The following is a 23,420-nucleotide window of genomic DNA, read 5'->3' on the forward strand; positions in this document are numbered from 1 at the left end:
TGCGGGAAATGGGAGGAGGAGATAAGTCTAGATTGTTCCAGTGCTGTGATATGCTGTGATAAAAAAGATATTCTGTATCCACTCTGTTCATTATTGCAGCCACCAGCTCCAGGTGGCTCCTGAGCAGATGAAATATGGATAGTGCGGCTGAAGAGCTAGGACTGGGGAATTTCTACATTTAATAAACTTGAATTGCAGTGGAAACAGCTATTGCTACGTTGGACAGTGTAGCTCTTCTTCAACCTTCTAGTTGGTGGCCAGCACTGAGGGGGTTCCCCCTGAAACATTTCCTTGGGTTCTTCCAGTACTAGTCTGTCCGGTCACCCAGTTTTCTTCAGGAGGACTCCGCATCTGGGTTGAAAGAAGGGTCATCCAAGGAACAATGAAAATGGGCTGTTTTAATGTCAGCTGAGCAGGCACCCAGCACCTCTGTGGCAGCAGGACTGGGCGAGAGAACTTGCAGCTTTGGTGTTGACACCTCATATAGTTTCCTGCTCTGGATCCTAAGAGCCAGGTCTCCTTGGGCTGGAGAGGCGGAGGGGCCATTCTGTGCACAGGTGGCAGGTTCAGAGGGAGTTGACACTGGTGGGGCCACCATGTTGGGTTTCCCTGGGTTTCCAGCGGGATAGCTTGGATGACAGCCAGCTTGAGGACCTGTGGGGCTGGTGGCACAACTCCCCGCTCTGGGAACTCCCTCTTCTCCATCCTTGTGGGGGTTCTTTGGTTGGTTCGTTGTGGCAGTTTTCATCTAAGCACGGTTTCTTAACCTGGGATCCACAAGTAGGAATTAAGCAATCCATTAACTTGGATGAGAAAAATAATCATATTTTTGTTTTCACTAACCTCCAGCAGAAACGCAGCACATGAATGTAGGAATGAGTCCTACCTGTGGCTTTGTTGTCAATAGCAATCGCAGATGGCTTCCTATCAGGTTACAGTTGTGGCAGAGAGCTCAGAGTGCTGTTTATGCTCATCACTACTTTGAAATTATAGTAGCTGCTAGCTCTTATTATTAAACACATTAGTAAAGAAGCATAAGTACTGTATTACAAATCTGTTTAAATATTTTGATAATCATCTCTTAATGTCATTGGCTTCTTTGGTAACCCTCTGCATTTTATTTTATGCGTGTAAAACACTGTCCTGAGAAGGGATTCGTCAGTGTCCTCATGTACTCAGCCAGGCACAGGCAAGCTAGCAAGCCCTGCCGCCAGGCTCTTTGGAAACCCCTATGTGCTTCACTAGAGGGCGCTCTTGTTTCAGACTTGGAACAGTGGACACTCAGACTTGGAACAGTGGACACTCAGGCTTGCAGCAAAGTGACAAGGTTCTTTTGAAGTCCAAGGGGACATCTCAGGCTTCCCAAGGGCTTCCCAGGTGGCGCTAGTGCTAAAGAACCCACCTGTCAATGCAGCAGATATGAGATGTGGGTTTGATCCATAGGTTGGGAAGATTCCTTGGAGGAGGAAGGCCTGGCAACCCACTCCAGTATTCTTGCCTGGAGAATCCCACAGACAGAGGAGCCTGGCAGATTACAGTCCATGGGGCTCAAATAGTTGGATGTGACTGAGCACACACACGCAGGAAACTGGAATGTGAGAACTCCCATGTTGTTTGATCTGAGCTTTACACTTATCTTTTGCAAGGTGAGGGTTGCAATACAGCCCCGTGCTAGCTTCTAGGACAGTTAAAGCAAGAGTGCTTTGGCCTGTGATGTCCCCAGGTTTTCATACCACCCTCAGTTCCAGGTGGTGCCCTTTGTTTCTTCCTTACCCCAGGTTAGCTCACTACCCTGGTGTCTGTCTAGCTTTAGGATGCTGGGGAATTTCTCTTTCACTGGCTTCTCAGTTCCACTTGGCTGATGGGGGTGAGGGGCAGGGGAAAGGCTAAGGGATTCGGGTGGATTCTGAAGTCTCCTGAGGGGTGTTTTGAGTGAGGGAAGAGCGGGGAATTTGAGAAATTGGCCCTGGGTTGAGCCCTGTGGAGGAGGGTGGGTAGGTGAGTTTCTGAAGACTGTAAGACTTTCCCTGCTGAAGAGGAAGTATTTGGGGCTCAGGAGTGCTTTGTGGTAGCAGTGGATTAAGTCAAGTATTTCCTGCCTTAATTTTATCAGCTTCCAGGAGACACTGCTCCTCACATCTGACCAGACCAAGGCCTCCCACACTGGTAGTTTTCCCTAGACCTCTTGGTACATCTTCCAGCTCCAGAATTCCTCTTAAGGCAGCGTGGTTGGAAGACTTAGCATCAGACTCACCTGATGTGCTGCTTGTTGTTCAGGCGCTCAGTCGTGTCCTATTCTTTGCGACTCCATGGCCTGCAGCCTGCCAGTCTCCTTTGTCCATGGGATTTCCCAGGCAAAAATACTGGAGTATTCTGTGTTGCCATGCCTTCCTCCAGGGGATCTTCCCGATCCAGGGATCGAACCCATGTCTCCTGCAGCTCCAGACTTGCAGGTGGATTCTTTACTGCTGAGACAGTGGGGAAGCCTATGTCTCTTGCATCGTGGTCCTGGGACTAGCAGCCTAATCAGAGAATGTATTAGAAATGCGAATGCAGATTCTGGATTCTAGGCCCCATCTCAGACCTACTGAATCAGAAAGTCCTGGGTGGGACCCAGCAAAGATGCCTTTTAACAAGCCCTCCAGGGGATTCTGATACAGATGGAAGGTGTAGCCTCATTGCATCAAATGACCCAAGAGCTGACTTCCCCTTGATGAAAGCTCACCAGAGACCCAACCAGTACTAACTGCAGAACGTGTGTGAGGCATAGTGGGGCTTGTGTTTAAATAGTACTTTCCTCTAAAGTACCTCTGTGCCCCTTTAGCTTCTCTACCCCTACATGCTCCTGTAAGGTACGGAGAGCCTGAGATTAGATCCCCCAGCAGGGCTCTGAGGCTTAGAGGGGTTTTGATCCACACAGCAGGTCTCACAGCAACTGGGGAAGAACGGAAGTTGGGACCTGGGTCTGGACTCCTAGCCTGTCTGCTAGGTCAGGTCCCCCTGTTGAAGTCTTTGCCAGCTCAGGGTCCTCACTCTGCTTTTCGCAGAGGGCTGGTTTTCTGATCCTCACGGGTGAAGGTGGGTCTTTATGTGTCTTCACCGTAGGTAAGTGGCCCACTGGGCACTTGAGGGTGAGGCCTAGCCAGAGTGGGCTCTCCAACCCCTCAGGATAAAAAGGTCAACCAAGTTGACCTTCCACATGGACCCCCAACTTGGGACAGTCTCCACTTCCCCCTATATTAAGCAGGCTAGAGGGTATAGTTCATTTGATCCGGTGCCCAGATGGCAGGAGTCCTGACTTGGGCCTGCACTCAATAGCCAAAGATGGGAAGTCACACGTCCATGATCATCTGTCTTCTGGGTAACTATGGCAGAAGCTAAAAGTGAAGGTTCTGGGACTTCCCTGGGGGTCCAGTGGTTAAGACTCCATGCTTCCAATGCAGAGACCATGGGTTCGATCCCTGATTGGGGAACTAAGATCCCATATGGGTGTGGCCAAAAAAAGGCAAAAAAATGAAGGTTTCTCATTTAGAGGGCAGCAGAGGTGGCGTGACGTTGTCGGGAACTAGACTTGTCGTTTCATCCCCTTTCGCCAAATCTACACCTTCTCCGATGTTCAGCATCCCACTGAGTGGCACCACCACCCACACCAGAAATCTAAAGATAATCATTGGCCTTTTACCACCCCCCTCCCATCCAATCCAATCAATTGGATCTGATCATTTCTCAAATTCATTCCTACTACTCCTAGTTTGGGCTTCCCAGGTGGCACTAGTGGTAAAGGGCTTGCCTGCCAATACAGGAGAGGCGATTTGATCCCTGGGTCAGGAAGATCCCCTGGAGAAGGAAATGGCAACCCACTCCAGTATTCTTGCCTAGGAAATCCATGGACAGAGGAGCCTGGCAGGCTATAGTCCATAGTATTGCAAACAGTTGGACACAACTGAAGCAACTTAGTACATAACACACCTTTCGTTTTATTTAGTTCAGATCTGTTCATCCCTGACTTGGTCTATTACAGCAGCTTCAATACTGGTCTCCCTGCCTCTTATCTTGCCCTATTTCAATCAGGCGCCAGATGAGGAGCCCTGTCTGTTACCATGTAAAGTATAGTCTCAGGACCAGCAGCACCTGGGAGCCAGTTAGAAATGCAGAGTCTCCAGCCCCCACCCCAGACTGCCTCAGAGCCCACCTTTTAACTGGACCTCAAGGTGACTTGTAAAGTTCAGTATATCTAATGTTGCAAAGTGGAAGCTGCTCAGTCATGTCCAACTCTTCGAGACCCCATGGACTGTATCCTGCCAGGCTCTTCTGTCCATGGGATTTTCCAGGCAAGAATACTGGAGTGGGTTGCCATTCCCGTCTCCAGTGTTGCAAAAAGACTTCTTAAAGAACTGGCCCTCATCTCCTGTTTATGCCTCTGTCTCCACTTGATAGTCCATTGAGACTCAATGATATAAAGTTCTTGAATATACTGGGCCACTTGCCTCATTCTTTCAGCAAATAGGAATTAAACCCCCTACTTGCTGTTAGGCACTTGTGGGGATAAAGCAGCGAGTAAAAGGAATACATATTCTTGCTTTCACAGAGCTTATATTCTTTTGTGGGAGGAGACAGTAAAGAAATAAGTAAATAGCAATAAGTAAAATATATAGCAAGTCAGATGATGTTAGGTGTATACAGGCAGAGTTAAGCTGGTGAGGGGCATAGTGCTGCTGAGTGGGTGGGGAGAGTGAAGGACAGCCATGCTGAGAATATGACATTTGAGCAAAGGCTTGCAGGTTTCTGGATATCTGGTAGAGTATACAAAGCAGAGAAAATAATGAGTGTAAAAACCCAGAGACAGGAGTCTTTCTAGAGTATTCTAGCAATAGCAAGTTGGTCAGTATGTCTAGAGCCATGTGAAGGAAGGGGAAAGTAATAGGAGAGGAAGTCAGAGAGTTGATATAGGTGAGGGACAAATCATATCTAGGGTCTCATAGACCATTAAGAACTTGCTGTTTTCTTAGGGAAATGGGAGGCCATTGGAGGGATTTGAGCAGAGGACTGACATGATCTGAGTTCGTCTTTCAAGGGATCACGTAGTTGCTATGCTGAAATTTGACTGTCCTGTAAGGGCACAGGGTAGAAGTAGGGAGATCTGTAAGTAATGTTTGTAATAAAAGAGGAAGGAGGTACCAGTGGCTTGAGCACTAACAGTAGAGGCGGAGAAAACTCATTGGATTCCAGATACATACAGAAGGGAGAGCCAACAGGATTTGCTGATGGATCAGACGTGGGATGTGAGAGAGAGGACTCACAGATAACTCTAAGGTTTTTGACCTGAGTAACTTAAATGGATTGCCATTTATGAAGATAAGGAAGCCTGGCAGAAGGGGTTTTGTGCTTGTTTATTGCTTTTTTGGAGAGGTGGGAGTGCTCGTCAGTGACCTAGTGTTGTATAGTATGCCCCAAACTTAGTAGCTTAAAACAATGACTTGTTATTTTTCACAGTTGTGTAGGTTAGCTGAGTAATTCTTTGTCATGGACTTAATATGTGTGTCCAACCCTAAAATTCATATGTTGAAGTCCTAACCCCCCAATGTGATGATATTTGGAGGTGGGAGTCTTTGGAACATAATCAGGGTTGGATGAGGTCATGGGGGTGGGGCTTTCACAATTGTGATTAGTGCCGTGATGAAGAGGCCATAGCGTTCCCTAGCTCCTTCTACCATGTGGGAACACAGCCAAAAGTTGTCTGTCTGTGGACAGAGAAGTGGGTTCTCACCAAACGAGTCTACCGGGGCCTTGATCCTGGACTTGTCAGCCTTCAGAACTGTGAGAAATAAATGTCTAATGTTTGAGCCACCCAGTTTATGGTATTTTGCTATAGCTGCCTGAGCTAAAACATTTTTTTTCTACTTACTGGTCCTGCCTGGACTCAACTGGTACAGTTGGAATGGCTGGGCCTCTCTATTGACGAAGCATTTCATGACATGGGGGTCTCAGGCAGCATTCCAAGAGGGCAAGCCCCAGTGCATGAGAACTTATCAAGCCTCTGATCCCATCTTTTTGAAGTCCCATTGATCAAAGCAAGTTGCCTGGCTTAGCCAGATGGGCCATATGGCCAAATCAGTGTGGGAAAGGAATTCATAAGGGTGTGGACACTGGAAACCAGTGCTGTAACGATCTACCATAGAAGACAAAATCAAAAGCTGGGTTTAAGAGAAAGACGCCCACTTAGATATCCAAGTGCAGATAGTAAGCAAACTGTGAGCTGTGTGAGCCTGGAGTTCAAGGCAGCAGTCCAGACTGAGATGCAAACGTTGGAGTCATCAGCAGGTATTAAAGCCACGCGATTGGTTGACATAACCTAGGGAATGAAAGTCTGTAGAGAAGAGAAAAGCTCTTGAGTCCTGCAGCCTGATTCTCTCCATCATCTAGAGGTCAAGGAGCTGAGGAGGAAGCAGTGACAGCAGCATCCCAGAAGCCACGTGAAGAACGTTGCAAGACACAGAGGGTGCCTAAGATGAGGCCTGAGAACTGGCCATTGGATTTAGCAATGGAAAGGTTATTTGTGACCTGGACAGGAGCTGTTTTGGTGCGGTGGAGGTGGGGTGGGTGAGAACGGGGAGGTAGATGCGGAAGTCTGATGACCTCGGGTTGAGAGAGACCTGGAAGAAAGGAATTGTAGCCATGGCAGTGTAGACAAGTGCTGTCCAGTAAAAGCTTGGTAGCAACACAAGTGATAGCAAATGTCCTTGTAGTCACACTAAAGAAAGGTAAAAGAAACGGGTGAAATTAATTTTAATAATGTAACTGATTTTAACCCACTGTATCTAAAATATTATCCTTCCCGAATAATCTGTAAAATCATTACTGGGATATTTTACATCCTTTGAAATCCGGTAGTGTTTTTTACACTAATAGCATATCTCAGTTCAGACTAGCCAAATCTCAAATGTTAACTAGCCATGAATGGCAGTGGCTACCATATCTCCATATCAGGTATGGAGAATTCTCTCAAGGAGTTTTGCTGTAAAGATGAGCAGAGAAATGGAATGTGCAGGGGCGAAGTGAGGTCAAGTGTGTGTGCGTTTGTTTTAGAATGGGAGCTGTTAGTTACAGTGTGTTTAGTTTATATGCCAATAGGAATAATCCAGTAGAGAGGAGGAACTCGATGAAAGAGGAAAGAGTTTTTGGGGAAATATTGAGGAGGCAAGAGCAGATGGCATTGGGGTACAAAAGGGAAGGCCTGCCTTGGGTAGGATCCTGGGCAGTTCATCCGTGGGGACAAGATGAAGGCACAGCACGTTGGGTGCTGATGTGGCTACATGCTTAGATGCGATCATGAGTGCTTATGGGAATTTTTGTCTGATTTCTTTTTTCATAGTGAAGTAGGAATCAGGGTCCTCATCTGAGAGTGAGGATGGGATACAAGTATTGAAGCGAGGAGACAATATTAAATTGTGACCTGAGAGAGTGAATGCGCTGGGGGAGTGTACTATGATTGCCTGGCAACACGAAAGATGCCCTTCAGGTGTGTGATCACGAAACTGAAATGAGAACAGCCAGCACTGTTGTTTTTCTCCAGCCGCACTGAACTGTATAGGTGCAAGCAGGGAAGGAGAGCAGGTTGGGACTGACTTAAGCAGGGCTGGGGTTTTTTCAAGATGAGTACAGGCGTGATGAGAGTTGCCGTGCTATCAAAGGTGTACGGCAGGGATCATTCGAGTGATGAGCCATGGAAATGCAGGAGAGAAGGAACTGTGAGGGACAACAAAAAAGATGGCAGGACCCATGGACCGCAGACTCCAGTGGGGCCAAAGGGGGCCAGCTGGAAAGATACAAGTGGTGAATACTCGACTTAATGAGGGGCTACAGATATTCATAATTATCAGATCTCAGGCATGACCTTGAGAATGACTGGCTGAGGTGAGATGGGGACAAAATCATTGAGGAGAGGAGCCGAGAGGCAAGGGTTCCTATTAGATACATGTTGAAATGAGCAAGAGCTATGGCAGCAGTGTTTTTTAGAGAGAGGGGTGCTGAGCCAGGTACTAATATCCTTGAGGAATATTGAAAGCCATGACCTGTACGTCTGTAGGCAGCTGTAAAAGGGAAGGGTAGTTGGTGGGTGGTACAGTATGGTGGTTGTGGGGTTTTCGGGAGAAAGGAAGGACAATGGTCTGGAGAGAACAATGCAAAGAAAGACGTTTCCTACTCCTGCCGATGCAGGAGATGTAAGAGACTACAGTTCCATCCCTGGGTCAGAAAGATCCCCTGGAGGAGGGCATGGCAACCCACTCCAGTGTTCTGGCCTGGAGAATCCCATGGACAGAGGAGCCTGGCAGGCTACAGTCCATAGGGTCACAAAGAGTTGGACACGACTGTAGCAACTTGGCACGCACTCTTCCTGTATGAGCCCAAGGAAAAAAACCGATGACTGCTTTACAGTACTAGAGATAAAGCAGGGTCTTTGTGTCAAGTGGTAGATCATGAAAGAGCAAAAGGATGTGAAAGGGTCATTCAGAGAGTTGATTGAGACACTGGGAGTGTGGCTGATGATTTCTCTGTAAGTTTGCATATCCTGTTCCCTTTTCCTGGCATTCTCTTCCTTACCGTAGCTACGTGGAAGCCTTTTCTTCAATCTTTTACCACTCAGCTCATGCCTCACTACTTTCCCGAAATTGCTCCAGCAGAGATCACCAGGGATCAGCATGTTGCCAAACCCAGTGGAAATAGTTGTATTTATTGCACTCTGTAGAGAAGTGTGTTCCCAGCAGTTTTCTGTGATGATGGGAATGTTCTATCTCTTCCCCGTCCAGTATGGTAGCCACTAACCATGTGTGGTTATCAAGCACTTGAAATGTGACTGGCGCTACTGAGGAATCAGAGTTCTAATTTTACTTCATCTTAATCCATTTAAATGGAAATGGCCACATGTGGCTTGTTACAGTCTTTAATCTTGTCTTCAGTCCTGTCTTCTCATGGATCTTCTTTCTCCTGACAGAAGACCATCTTCTGTGTTCTTCTGGGATCTTCTGTGTATTGGTGTTCTTCAGGCTCTGTCCTTGGTCCTTTAATCTCATTCTGTGTACTCTTGCTTGTTGTTCTTACCCATACCCCAAGCTCTGTTTCCAGGCCATCTCCCTCTCCTGAGCTCTAGACCTGGGGTACTCTGTAGGCATTCAGTGTCAGCATGCCCCCAACCTGAGCTCTCCTCTCCCCTAAATCGATTCCTCTCTGTTCCTGAACTCATTGACCTAGGGGGTCACCCTAGAAACCTCCTCCATGTCCAAATCGCCAAGTCATCCATCTCTGCAGCAGCACTCAACCTGGTCTGCAGTCTTCTCCTTCTCCTGCCCATCATCCACACTGCTGCCAGAGCAGTCAAGCTAGCTGAAACCGAAATCTGATCTTGCATTTATTTGCCTGTTTCAAACCTCTCAATGGCTTCTTCTTGTATAAAGGATAAAGGCCAAGTTCCTGGGCACAGCAGACAAAGCTCTTCCTGACCTGAGCCCTCTTACCTCTCTCCAGTTTCATTTCGTGGCACATGTCCCCCTCCCACCTGATGCTCCAGCAACACAGACCTGCTTGGGATTCCACGCAAACAGCATGCTGTTCCATGTCTCCATGCCTTTTCCCAGGTTGTACTCGCTGCCTAGAATGTTCTTCCCTTCATTTAAGCTCCTGTCCTCATCTCCTCCTTTTTCTTCAAAACTCACCCCAACTGTTATCTTCTCCAGCTCCTTTTCCTCGGGGTGCCCATTACTTAGAGGTGCTGACCTTATTGGGCTTACCAGGTGGTGCTAGTGGTAAAAAGAACTCACCTGTTGATGCAAGAGATGCGGGTTTGATCCCTAGGTTGGGAAGATCCCTTGGAGGAGGAAATGCAACCCACTCCAGTATTCTTGCCTGCAAAATTCCATGGACAGAGGAGCCTGGGGGCTGCAAAAAGTCGGACATGACTGATCACGCACACACAGGGCACAGCTTATCACGCTGTCTCATTGCTCACAGGCCTACCTGTGCCTCCGCATCACCACTTCCTAGCATGAAGTCTGCCCAACATGTACCCAGTCCATGTTGAATGAATGGATAACATGTAAAAGTGAATGAGTTGAATGCAGTGGGAAGAAGATTGGTGAATAGGATGCTGCCTTGCCCTGTCTCATCCCCTTGGTGTAAGGCCTTCCCATCTGGGATTAGAGGATTAGAGAACAGACCCTTGGGAGAGGCCTCTGGGGGTCTGTCGTGGCTGCTGGTGCACATTGACATCTCTCCCAGCGCTCTTAAAGCTTCCTTCTGGCAGAAATCGATTTCAGAAAAAGCTATTATCTCGGTTTCCTCCTACCTTTAGAGTTGAAATGCTTCTATCCTCCTGGGGTAGAAGATGCTAGCAGCAAATGTCACATTTATTTTTTCTTAAAAGTTTAAAAAAAAGTTTTATGTGTTTAATTTTTCTGAAAGTGCCTAAGTTTCTATTTTCCTTTAAAAGAAAACTGGTTTTTCACTGAGATTTTCCCAGGGGCCACATCCAGGTATATAAAAAAGGAATGATGTGTGTTTGCATACAATTTGCATATAGCTGTGTAGACTGGGTCATCTATTCTCACGGTGCTTTCTCTTTTTCTTCTTTTGTAAAAGAAATTGAATATTTGATCACCTTTGCAGTGAAAAAAAATCCATCAGCAGTGAAAAGTCAGAGGAAACCACAATCAAAGTCCCCCTTCATAGAAAAAGCTCACCTCTTTACAAGATTTCTTGTCTTCCATTCTTTTCTGAGATTTTGGATGGCTGTGGTTGCCATGATAAAAATAGCAGCTGCCATCTGTGTGCCAGGCTAGCTGCTGTGTTTACTTTTTTATATTTCTTACTCCACTTAGCAGCCCCGAGAGATAGACGTTACTACAGGAAACAGGCTTAGAGGGGTGGCGCAATTTGCCCAAGGTCAACACTCTAGGCCATGGCAGAGGCAGGACTCACACCCAAGGCTGTCTGACCATAAGGCCTTTGTTTTAAACCACTAAGCCACATTTCTCATCATTGATATACTGTTTGGTTCCGTCACTTACACTTGGCATCACGAGCTGGGGACTTTTCTGCACAGGTATATAGTTTGTCTGGTTGTCATTTGAGTGGCAGGGACTATTGCATAATATTGAGGCACCAGAGTGTACTTATCTCCCGCATTGGTTTGTTTCCAGTGTCCCACTGCAGTACATAGTGCAAGTGTAAATGTCTTTGTGTAAATACAGGCTGTTTGCTGGGTGTGTGAGGTATTCGGCAGCAGTCCTCAAAGTAACATTGTTGAGCCAAAAGGTTTAGAGGTTATGGATGCTCCAGAAAGTCTGTACCACCCTTTTCTGCAGCAGTGATTGTTTTTTGAGTGCCTACTGTGTATCTGGTGCTGGAGGTGAAGTAGGGATTCAGAACCTGCCCGCCCCTCAGAGACCTGATAGTCTGACTTGAGATGGATTTTGTTGTTGTTCAGTCGTGTCCGACTCTTTGTGACCCCATGGACTGCAGCACACCAGGCTTCCCTGTGCTTCATCATTTCGGAGCTTGCTCAAACTCCTGTCCACTGAATCAGTGATGCCATCCGACCATCATCCTCAGTCATCCCCTTCTCCTGCCTTCAGTCTTTCCCAGCATCAGGGTCTTTTCCAGTGAGTCGGCTCTTCTCATCTGGTGGCCAAAGTATTGGAGTTTCAGCTTCAGCATCAGTCCTTCCAATAAATATTCAGGATTGATTTCCTTTAGGACGGACTGGTTGGATCTCCTTGCAGTCCAAGGGACTCTCAAGAGTCTTCTCCAACACCACAGTTCAAAAGCATCTATTCTTCGGTTGTCAGCCTTTAGAGATGGATGATGCCACACAGAAGGAATGGTATTCAAGTCGGGGTTTGAACTAGAGGCAGTAAGAGCACTGAGACACGGGACCCCCTGGCAGTATCTGAGTGCTCCCGCCCTGACCCCTTACCATAGGGTGGGACAGGGCCTTTAGGGGAGGACAGGGGAGGGTTGCTGAAGCGTGGCAGAGGATACTTCCCTGTCTTGTCCTTCCTGTCCCCCCTTCCCCCCAGCTACCACCCACAGGGTTGTTACTACTGCCCAGATGCCACCAAGGGGAGCCAAGCACAGGCTGAAGGGAAGGGATACCTGGGAAAACCTGCTCAGCAGGGTTCTAGGCACCTGTGGATCCTCCAGGTTCCCTCTTCCCTTTCATGTCCTCAACAGCCAGGATGAAAACACAGGGCTCAGTTCCCACTCATTCCGTAGGCAGGAAAACGCACCCAGTGTAAGTGCATTCCATGTGCTGTGCTAGATGCTAGGAACTCGGGAAGGAATCCCACTCGGTCCTCAACTCCGAGGCCCTCATCTCGATGGGTAGACAAAGAGCTGGTACAGTGTGGTGTGATGGAGGTCTGGAGAGGTGGCAGTGAGGGCACTGAGTCCCTTGGCACTGTCTGAGAGCCCAGTACTCTGCTGTTGACATTGGCTGTGGTGCTGGCCATCTCTTGGCCTCAGTTTGTCCATCTATAAAGTGGACAGATGACTCTGACGCTCTCAAAGGGCTTTCTGCCTCAGGTGTGCAGTGATCCTGCACCTTGTTCATGGAGCAAGCCTGAGCTTCTTCCCCAGAAGACCCAGGAGGCTTTGGTCCCCCTGTCTCTGCTCCTCCCCCTCCTGATGATGGTGTTCTGCCTCTGGCCTTCTTCCTTGCTGTGTCTATATAGGCTCCTGTGACTTTGGTTACCGTCCTGTGCTCATGACACCCGTGGCTGGATGCTCTGTCCTGTCCTTTTCATTGAGATTGCAGTTCATATCATAATGAAAATAATCAGCGTTTGTTAAATCCCAGATATGGCACTCCAATCATGGCTTAAATGATCTTATCTACCCTGTGAAGTAGGCCACAGCACCCTATTTTGTAGATGAGTGAAATTGAGTTTGAGATACAGTGCTTGGTGCACGACCCTGAGGTCGCTAAGCAACCAGAGCCAGGATTTGAGAACCCATGAATGCCCAGCTCCAGTGCCCACACCGCCACCCCCATCACGCTGTATTTCCCAGAGTGCATACAGCCCAAGAGACACTTTCACTGGGGTATTTCATGGACGCCTCAACTCCAACATGTCTAAAATTGGCCTCATTTCTCCACCTTCTCTCCAAAATCTGCCTTTTCCTCTTCTCCATCACAGCAAGTGGCACCATCAACCCAGTGATGCCCAGCTAGAAGCCAGGGCCACTGTTGTTATCTTCAAAGCCATCCATCCTCCTCTGTCTTTGGGCTCCAGAAGCACTCTCTTTCTTGGTTGCCCCGCCTATTGTAGCCCATCCCTTACACCGAGGCCAGGGTGGTCTTTTTCAAGCACACGTATGATCAACCTCACTTTCCTGCTTCACATACTCTCTTCTGCTTTCTGTGGCTCTGCAGCAGAGCTTGAAGCTGGCCACCCCTGGGCTGAGAGCTCTCCAAGAAGACATGTTTTGTTTGGTCCGTTGAACAGTCTTAAAACATTTTGAATTATTTGCCAACATTTAAAAATCAGGAAATTCCGTATGAAAGTGCCCCACTTCTGGCTTTTCTTGCAAAAGTGAAAACACTGTCAGCTCTGGGCCCAGGTCTCTGTAAGGCAGAGACTGGGTGGTGCTGAGTGGGGACTGCCCTCTTCAGAAGGGGCCTAGCCTTTCCAGTTGGTGGGTCTCCAGTATCCCTGATGGCTCATTGTCCCTGGTCGCTCCCTTGCTCCCAGTTAATTGCCTGCCTGAGGCTTCAGGCATTTAGTGTCATGACCCTGCAGCACAAAATGAAGCCCAAAGCCCTCAGCACGGCTCCTAAGGTCCTATGTGGCCCAGCTGGGAGCAGCCTAACCCTACGAACCTCTGAGGCCTATTCCTGCTCACTGCCCCATCACACTGGCCTCTATAGTCTCAGTGCTTCCCCATAGTTCTGTGAATTGGCTCACTCCCAGAAATGTCTCGGAGAAGGCAACGGCACCCCACTCCAGTACTCTTGCCTGGAAAACCCCATGGACGGGGGAGCCTGGTGGGCTGCCGTCTATGGGGTTGCACAGAGTCGGACACGACTGAAGCGACTTAGCAGCAGTAGAAATGTCTGCTTTCCTAGGCCCTTCTTTTAGTCCCATTTGTCCAGTAGGACTCAGCTCTGTGCCCCCTCTGCCAAGCTGAGTTCCGTCCCCCCATTATACGTGGCACAGACCTGGGTCATTGCGCCAGCTTCTCACTGTTGCCTAGCTTGTCTGCCGCCTCCACCAGATCATGAGTCTGAGGCAGCAGGGAGCCCAGCTCCTTTGTGTGCCTATCCCCAATGCTTGGCACAGGGCTTGGAATATAATAGGTGTTTAATAACTGGTGAATAAGTGGATAGATCCGTGAAAGACTGACTTGGGAAAATACTCCTCCTGTTGCTGCCTACTTGCTTGAGATGAGCATTCCACATTTCTTTCATTGTGGAGTACCCCCATTATAGGATGCCTGCACCCAGAGCATTCTATGAGCTATTCCCTACTGTGCAAGGTCTAGCATATACCCAAGCCTACTGGGATGGGAGTTCTGAGTGATGATAGAGGACAAATACATAGTTTTTGCTGTTGCAGTGGGAGAGAGTTGTCTAAAGATCAGGAAATGGCATGATAACTGGATATGACACATTCTTTAGTTATCTGGATGATAATAATAATAATGCAATAATGACAGTACCTGACACATACTGAACACTTTCATTGCACCACATTCCATACTGAGAGCTCTCAGCATATTCTTTCCTTTACTCCTCACAACTACTCTTGGAAGTAGCCCCATTTTACAGACAAGTAAAGTGAGGAACACGGAGTTTAAAGAACATTTCCTGGGTCAAGCAGGCAGTAAGTGGTAGCATCCAGGTTTGAAACCAAATCTGTGTGATGTCAAAGTTAGCATGCTCAGCCACCATGCCACACTTCCTCAATGATGTTTCTCTTTAGAATCTTGAGGGAGTGATAGGAATAAAGGTGAAAATGAAGGCTGTGCAGTTGTGTATACAGTAACATTCCAATCAGTAATCAGAAGAAGAAGGAAGAGAAACTCTCAAGGCAAAAAGAACCAAGGAGACACACCAGATTCTAGCAGTGGTCACATTCAGCTAGTAAGTAGAGTGTTGGGGGTGTATTCTTTTCCTCCATCTCATTTCTACCTTTTTAACATTTTCGAAATTTCCTTTAGTGAGCATGTGCAGTTGTCCCTCAGTATCCAAGGGGAACTGGTTTCAGGACCCCTGCAGATACGAAAATGCAAGGATGCTCAAGCACCTCACATAAAATGGTGTAATACACTTGGCTGTCTGCATCTGCAGTTGTGGAACCTGCAAGATCAACTTATCATGGACCAATCCAGTTGGTGGAACCTGGGGATGTGGAATCTGTAGATACAAAGGGCCAACTTTGTTACTATTATAACAGAAGTTTAAAAAAAAAAAGTCCTCTCTAGAATGGCCCCAGCATTACGTGGCAGAACAGAGGTTGGGAAGAGGTGGTAAGAGTCACCCAGCTCATCAGTGGGGCTGTCTATTGAGCAGCTGTCACAGGGCAGCGGAAGTGGGTAAAACAGCAGATGGCGGCTATGGCCTCAGCACCTGCACCCTCGGGGGGTGAGGGAGAAGGGTCACCACCCCTGCTGTCTCACCATGTCCCTTTTTCTCCAGGTGCTTACACCCCGGAGCCCCTCAGCAGTTTCCGGTGGGCCCTTCTCTCAACTGGCCTCATGTTCTTCTACCACTTCAGCATCTTGCAGATCCTAGGCCTGGTAAGCTTGGTTCTATCCCATTTTATCCCTTCTGTTTGGAGTTCTTCATAAATCTTGATAATCCTGGTTGGCGCTGGTATATCATTTTGTTTTGAAAATACGAGATGCCAAAGGCCACACTGTCAGATTGTTGTGTCTGGGTTACTGATTTACAATCCACAGTTTTGGCCTCTCCAAAGAGCTTTCTGAATCCTTCAGTAATGACTGTTTCTTTCATCCCTGGAGAGGCAAGGAGGCCCTTCACTCATGGCCACTTGGGTCGGAATTAGTGAGCTGCACTGGACAGTGGTTTGCTGTGGCCTGTGTGGGAGGCAGGACCCTGACCCTGGCCCTGGGGAGGCTTCTGACCTTGGGTCCATTCTTGGCCTACCACCAGGCCCAAAGCTGCGTGGCCAGTGGAAGTGTGGTGTTGGTGACCCCCGTAGCCTTCTGGGACGTTCAGACCTACCTGGAGTGTGGCTGATAACTGGACTCAGTAGTTGAGTTATCCAGAGCCCAAGATTGCTCGGTGCCCAGGTGGTGTATCTGTTGGTGGCAAAGTGACTACCAGTAGGCTGGGGCTTGGGTAGGAGACCCAAGTTCAAGTCCTGGCTCTGCCACTGCTCTGGGTGTCACGTTATCTATCCTTCAGGGCAGCGTGTTCTCCACCCATCTGTGACACAGCACAAACCCCCACCTCTCTTGAGAGGTGGTGAGGACTTGTTTTTAAGGAGAATGGGCTTGAAGGACTTTGGAAGGCAGCTGTCGTGGCCGTCCTCGGGGCAGGAGTGGCATACCTGGTTTTGTGTGTGAGCAGCATTAAATGTACCGTTAGCCGCGTGGAGTCTTGTGGGACCTGGCTGGACTAGGGCACGTAACTGATGTCACCAGTGCCTTTGTCAACGCGGTCATTTCCTCTTCCCCACCCTGGTGTGTTGCTCTGTTCTGGTTGGCCTGGGGGTGGTTTGAGCTCCTTGCCAATAGCACGGTTGCCCCCTGTGCTCTCAGAAGGAAGCAGTATGACCATCACGCCCTTCCCTTCACACCTGTCTCCACTGTGACTCCTCGATTCCACAGGAGTCAGTGTCTCCATGTCACCATACATACCATGTTCGGTCTCACCTCCAGACCTCGCTCAGCCTGTGCCTCCTACATGGAGGGCTCTGTTCACTCCATTCCTCAGCATTACTTCCATCCATTCTTCATGAGTCCATTCAGAATGGTATGACTTCCCTCATCAGATCTTATCTGAGGTCTCTGCCGCCCCCGTTCTGTACACACCTCAGATCTTATGGTGGGCAAGAGCCAGTGAGCACCGTCTGGTTTGAGGTCAGCTGTAGTAGACTAATCACCCCAACTTGATTGGTGCCTAGTTATGCAGAGGCAGGGACGATGCAGCTGATGGCTCTCTTATCCCACAACACCTGTCCGGGTCTAGGCACATAGTAAATACTTAGGAACGTCAGCGGACTCTGGGCCCAACCCAAAGGCAAGACCAGCTTTTCCACTGGATAGCCTCCTCCATCACCTCCAAAGGGCTCTGGCCATGACCCAAACTTAGGGGAGAAAGATCCCGCTATGAACAGGTGGGGATTTGTCAATCCCTCCTTGTCTAGTCCCCCTTAGGTAGACACGGCTGAACTGGCAGAAGCCAGAGAAAGCCTCAGGATGGTGAACGCTCACTCTACCTCCCTTGTCCCTGCAGGTCACCGAAGTGAATTTGAACAACATGCTGTGTCCGGCCATCTCAGACCCATTCTACGGCCCCTGGTACCGCATCTGGGCCTCGGGACACCAGACTCTCATGACCATGACCCACGGGAAGCTGGTCATCCTGTTCTCATACATGGCTGGGCCCTTGTGTAAATATCTGCTGGATTTGCTCCGGCTTCCAGCCAAGAAAATAGACTGAAGGTGCTTGTGGTTTTTTTGTTTGTTTGTTTGTTTGTTTGTTTTGTTTTGTTTGGGGTTTTGTTTTGTTTTTTTCTCCCCTTGAGGAAACAAGTCCTGACTTGACTTGGAGGACACCCAGTTCTTGATGGACTCATGGGAGAGGGCAGTAGCTCGCCGAGTGTATTTCTTCTTCCCTCTTCTCTGCCCCTTTCTTCCAACACGTTTCCTTCCCCACCTCTTCCCCCAGGATGGCTCCTGGAGCCTGGGGTGTAGTGCTGAGGGCTCGCTCTCCCTGCTCCTTGAGGCCGTATGTGGTGAGACAGTAGTCAGTGGCTTTCACTCTGCTTGTTGGCGCTTTAACAACAGCTGGTTGAGGAGAAAGGGAACAACAAGCAGTAGTTCTTTTCGATGCGGATGTGTTTGATTTCTCCACTGCCAGGGATCTCCAGGCGTACGCTGGGGTCCCCTTTTGTCTCCAGCACAGCCCCCGCCATAAGGGGACCGAGGCCTTGTTTCTATACCAGCGGCAAGCTAAGAGCCAAGGGATTTCCCAGCTCATGGCCAAAATAGAACTGGCCAGATTCCTCCCACTGGTGTCCCGTGACTCAAAGCAAGCAGCCAACCAGTCACTCCCTCCAGATACTGCCAGAGGTGGGGTTTAGGGGTGCTACCATCCGAGGGGCTAGATTCCACTGAGGCCCATGAGTGCTGTTACAACAGCAAATCCAAAGGGAACTAGGTCAAAATATCCACAGCTAATACTAGTTTGGGACCTTGGGGAGATTCTACTTGAGAGCTGAGACCTGACCCATATCCCTGTCAGAAGTGAGCATAGAAATTAATCAACAGAAGTAGTAACTTGAGAAAACTGTGATTTGAATCATAGGCTTGCTTTTAGTGTAATGTTGATAACAGATGACATTTTAATTTTGAGTGCCTCTTAAATGCTCGCTGTCTCTTTAAAGGCAGCTTCAGGGAAAGATGAGCTAGAGTTGGGCTTTTTTGGCTTTCGGGGTTTTGTTTCTTTATTTGTTTGGGGATGTTTGACTTCAGAGAATCCTTGCGTTAGGGCTTGTCTCTGGAGGACACCTGTCTGTCCATTTCGTGGTTTTACAGGATATATGAGCATCCTAGGTTTGGGAGGATACAGGTCCTGCAGCATGGTTTCCCTAGGACTAGATGTCATCACTGCAGCCAGCATCAGAGCTGAATTGTTTGAGGCGGGGGAACGTCACATGCTCCCCACCCCTATAGCACATGTCTAGATTGAAAGGCAGGTACCAAAAAATCAGGTCCCCTTGGTTAGAGGTTCAAGTGCTCAGAAAGGAAGACCTTTGGCTGCAGGATAGCCTCAGTCATACGTGGACCTCCAGAAGGGAGGTGGTAGCATTTGCTGACTCTTTGTCGGTGCTTACTAAAAAGAGATTACTTAATAACAAAAGCTAGTTCTGTGACCTTCTCTGATTGCCCCATCCCCCACCCTGTCTCCCAGTCTAGGCAGCCCACTTGCCCTGGGCTCCTTCAGTATTCCAGGTGTACTGTTTCAGACCTAGACTGAGTTTCAGTGATTCAGTAGTCATTATTTTAGCAAGTGGACTTACTGGAGGCAGCAGAATGGAGGAGATCTCTTCTAGCAGGGCGAGGCCCAGGGAGGCGTCCATGGAGGGGCCCATCTCTTTGCAGAGGGATGCTGGCATTGATGCCATCAATTCCCAGGGTGTGGGGTTGCAGGAGTGTGGTATGCTCTGGGTTGCCACCAGAAGAGGTACCTCTTGAGTGGCTGGTTTCACCCCGTCTACTGGCTGTGCATGGGTTTGGCCAAGGAGGCCAGGCCTCAGTGCTCCTTTGACCTCTTTATAAAATACAAGGTTAGAGTGAGGTCATAGGAGGAGCCCCTGGGGGTCTGTCCTGACCAGGGCTGGAATCTCTGCCTCAGCTGGGGGCCAGCAGCCTGGGTGGCACAGACGCTGCGCCACCAAGGGCACAGTGGCAGAGCACTCTTTTCCTCCCTGTCTCGGGCCTGGTGCAGGGTGCCAGTCAGCTCACGCTTTCCTCACATTGGCCTGCCTCCGAAAGCTCGTCTTTGCCCTGGCTGTGGCTCAGTGCCCCTGGCTGGCTGGCACTTTGCTGCTGCTTGGCAGGAAAGAAGAAAGTGTAAGCCATGTGCCTGGCTTGACCAGGCCGGCAGCAGGTGTACCTGTCCACGGAAGGGGGGTGCACTGCTTCTGGGGGTGCACTGCTCAGAAACACAGAGGGGAAGGGACAGAGAGCAAGCCCTGTCCACTGGGTCCACAGGGAGCCATGGCCTGTGAGGTGCTGGGGAGCAGCAGGCATCTGAACTGGGCTGTACCTGACTCTTCCCTTAGGCCAGGCCCACGTGGAGAGGTGACCTGGCCCGACCCTCAGTGGCCTGCCTTGGAGGGTGGCCCCCACCACCATGGGGCCAGGCTTTCCTGCGCCTCTCTGGGGCTCTCCTGTCAGTGCCAAGGAGCTTCCCCAGCCAGCCTGGCCAAGTTTCCATATGCCGTTTGCCAGTGTGTGGGAGCTCCATATGTGTCTGGAAGGGTGTTTGTAGAAGTGGGCACTTTTCTTTTACAACAGCCCTAGCAAGGGAAAAGGAGTATTCCCTCCAGCCCCTAGGTAGCCTCGGCTGAGGATCTGGGCCAATGAGAACAGTCTGTTCAGCTGGCCAACTTACGGGCATCAGCTCCAAATAACAGAGAACTGGTCCCACCTGCTTGTAGCCCCCACCCCACCCCACCCTCCACCCCTTCTATTTGGTTCTGCATACCAAAGATGATTTGGTCCATCTTCTTTCTGGAGGCCCAGTGATGTGTTTCTCTGTCAGCTTGTGAGGAAGCCATAGACTCAGTTTCCCCCACTCAACCTTCTCTCTCTCTCTCGGGACTGGCTTCTCAGCATTCACGGAAGCTGCGGGCAGGGTGGCCATGATGTGGGGCAGGGAGTTCGGGGCCCTTTCCCATCTGGTGCCTCAAGTCCAGCTCTCAGACCAGCCCCTCGGCTGCAGCCTCCCTCAGGGTTTTGCAGTTGGGGTCGTTGATACGTCAGTGCACTGTTCTGTGGGGCAGACACAGCGGCACACAGAGACCGGGTTGTCAGCATGGTGCTGGTGGTGGGGGGCTAGTGGAAGACCGTTCATCTCCCCCCACACACATACCTTGGCAAAAAAGAATTCCTTGGATTTGTAGATGTTGGTCATCTGAAGGGGAGATGGGGAGGTGGGCAAGGGGAGAAGAAGGGCCGGTATGGCCACTGTAAGACAAAATGCCAGTGTTGGTTTTGGTAAATGGGGAGCAGGCCTCAGGGAGGGCATCAGGAGCAAAGCCCCAGACTATGAGGAGGGGCGTCCTCACTGCACAGGCTGCCCTGCCCTCTGAGGTTGGGGAGGGTCTGTAAGTGGAAATGAGCCTTCCTCTTCTGTGCATACAGTGAGTCCCTTGTGCTCAGGAAAACCTAGTCGCTTATTGTTGCTCTCGTGACGTTTTCTACACTGGTTAGCTACTCGGGGCACGAAACACACAAAACAAAAAAGTCATTGCAAGCCAAACTATTGTTTTGGAAACCTGCTTTCTTTTGGTGTCAGCTTTGTATTACATTTGGAAGAATTTCTTCATTTCTGTTGGTGTTATTGTGGTAGAGAGACTAAGATAGCTCAGCTTGTAACTCTTTCTGCCAGGAAATTGGCGCTGCCTCTGTTGCCGCCCCACCCCCCCACAGCCCTTCCTCATTCTCAAGGGGAGATTGCTATGTCCTGGGCAGACCCCCTCCCTGGCGCTTGCCCCCGAAGTGACTCCCTTGGAGAACCAGTTTTTGTGAGTCCCCTAACCAGCTGCAGGATGAGTAGATGAGTACTTTCGCCAAGCTGCTTCTTGGGTGCTCTGTGCCCCTGCCAGTTTGCTCACCTCTTGGGACATTTTGTAATGTTCTCTCTGTTTTGTAAAGCCCTTTTGATTGTACCAAAATGGTTTCTGCAGTCACCTTTGGAAATAAATGATCATTCATTCGTGTACTTTGCACTCTGAATGTTAGATTGAGGTGTTTCTGTTGTTGAAGATCCCTGAATGAAAAGGAACCCTCACCATGGCACTTACTGTTAAATGTTTCCTTCATTTACTGTTATTAAAAGATTTGTGAGAACCAATGAGTCTTGGCCTTGCTTCCCAGAAGCCTCTCAGAAGGAAGGGCCGCTGCTCTGAAAAGTAGACAAAAGGGGCCATTGGCCATCCAGGCTGTGGAGGACCACCATGGGGCAGTGGGCTTGCTCAGCACAGCTCCGCCCCTGGAGTCGCATGGCTCAAGTCGTGTGGCCTTGAAGCCCCCCCCACTGCCTGCTGCCACCAGGGACCCAGCAGGCCTTATGCTCTTCACAGGGCTTGTTAGCTGGGGATATCTGCTGGCCTCGAGGGACCCTGGCCTCAAGGGACCTCACACGTGCTAGAAGACTGAACTACAGGAGGCAGCTCTAAAACCAGATGCGATCAGGCTCCTTCATCCCAAGTTTCTCGGGGGCCAGCTCTGTTCAGCACAGGGCCAAGGCTGACACAGGTCAGACCGTGCCATGTGGAGGTAATTTGCCCCTGGGGAACAGTTGGACCTGGCTTTCTAGGGCTCCTGACTGAGAACCCCGTGGTGACTATGATTAGCCATGCCCACCTTCACACCAGAGAGACACTGTACTCAGACTTTGGCTGGTGCTGCTGCTTCTACAGGGGACACAGCTAGCCACAGGGGCCTCCAGGGCAAGTGGGCTTCCTTCACTGGCCAGGAGTCAGAAGCCTTGGCCTTCAGAGTGGATGGGCCCTGCCATCCTGGACCACAAAACCACAAGCTTGGGCAAGTCACTCGTTTGCTTGCGACCCCAGGTTCTCTTGTCAGTAAAACTATAGCTGCACCCATGTGACACGCAGGGCACTAAGTCCCTCCACATGCCTTCCAGGATGTGATCCCCTCAAAAGCACGGTGAGTGGACTGGTCGTGCTGTTCCTATGGTATAGGCAGACACTGAGAAAACTGGGACTCAGAGCTAACCAATGGAGGAGCTGGCCTAGGAGCCAGTTTTGTGAGGCTCCAGAGGTTAGGTGCTTGGCACCCTGACCCCTGGGCTCTGCTGCCCATCTGGGGTGCTGGGATGACTGGGCAGACCCTCAGCAGGGGGCTCCAGGTCTGAGAGGAACGGGAGGAGAAACAGGCAGTGCTGCAGAAGGTGGACTGTGCGAGTGCTGAGGCAGGGGAGTCAGGCCCATCTTTTCCTTTGCTACCAGCAGACCTACCTGACCCTGGCGAGCTGCAGAGCAGAGCTGAAAGGCCTCCAAGTAAACAAGATGGCGCTGCACAGGGCCAGGCCAGGGCTGCCCCAGGGGCAGAGGCTGCCAGAGGGAGGTGAGAGAAGGTGGTCCTGTGGCCCTTCTGTGTGTCTTCCATGTCAGAAAGATGACATAGTTCACGGCAACCTCTCTCCAGGGCTCATGCGTCTGCCGACGGTCTCTGTTCCAGTCTGTACACTCTACTGCAGGCAACAGTTTCCAGTGGAGATCTGACTGCATCACTTCCCTGGGGCCTTGTAAACACCTAGGCTTCATCTCCTCACCTCCATGTTCCATGAAGACCCATCCATAGCAGACCCTTTGTTCCAGCCGTATTGAACTCCCCTTGGTCACGCCCTGCGGTTTCCCACTTCTTTGCCTTGTCCTTTGCGCTTGCTTCTCAGCTGCCCCCATCTCCCTGCTTGTCCAAAG

The 23,420-nt window shown here is 49.7% G+C and overlaps 1 protein-coding gene across 4 annotated transcripts in view; it reads left to right on the forward strand.

The window, feature by feature from the left end:
* The window catches only part of TMEM164 (transmembrane protein 164), a 177,053-nt gene extending 157,958 nt beyond the window's left edge, over positions 1–19,095 (forward strand). For all 4 annotated transcript variants that reach the window (XM_068962581.1, XM_068962582.1, XM_068962584.1 and 1 more), the window contains 2 exons: positions 15,692–15,792; positions 17,477–19,095. In XM_068962581.1, the coding sequence (XP_068818682.1) occupies positions 15,692–15,792; positions 17,477–17,683 (308 nt within the window). In that variant the 3' untranslated portion in view covers positions 17,684–19,095. The remainder of the gene's footprint in view (positions 1–15,691; positions 15,793–17,476) is intronic.
* The last annotated feature ends 4,325 nt before the right edge of the window (positions 19,096–23,420 follow it).

Source organism: Capricornis sumatraensis, chromosome X (assembly GCF_032405125.1).
Source record: "Capricornis sumatraensis isolate serow.1 chromosome X, serow.2, whole genome shotgun sequence".
Classification (NCBI taxonomy): Eukaryota; Metazoa; Chordata; class Mammalia; order Artiodactyla; family Bovidae; genus Capricornis; species Capricornis sumatraensis.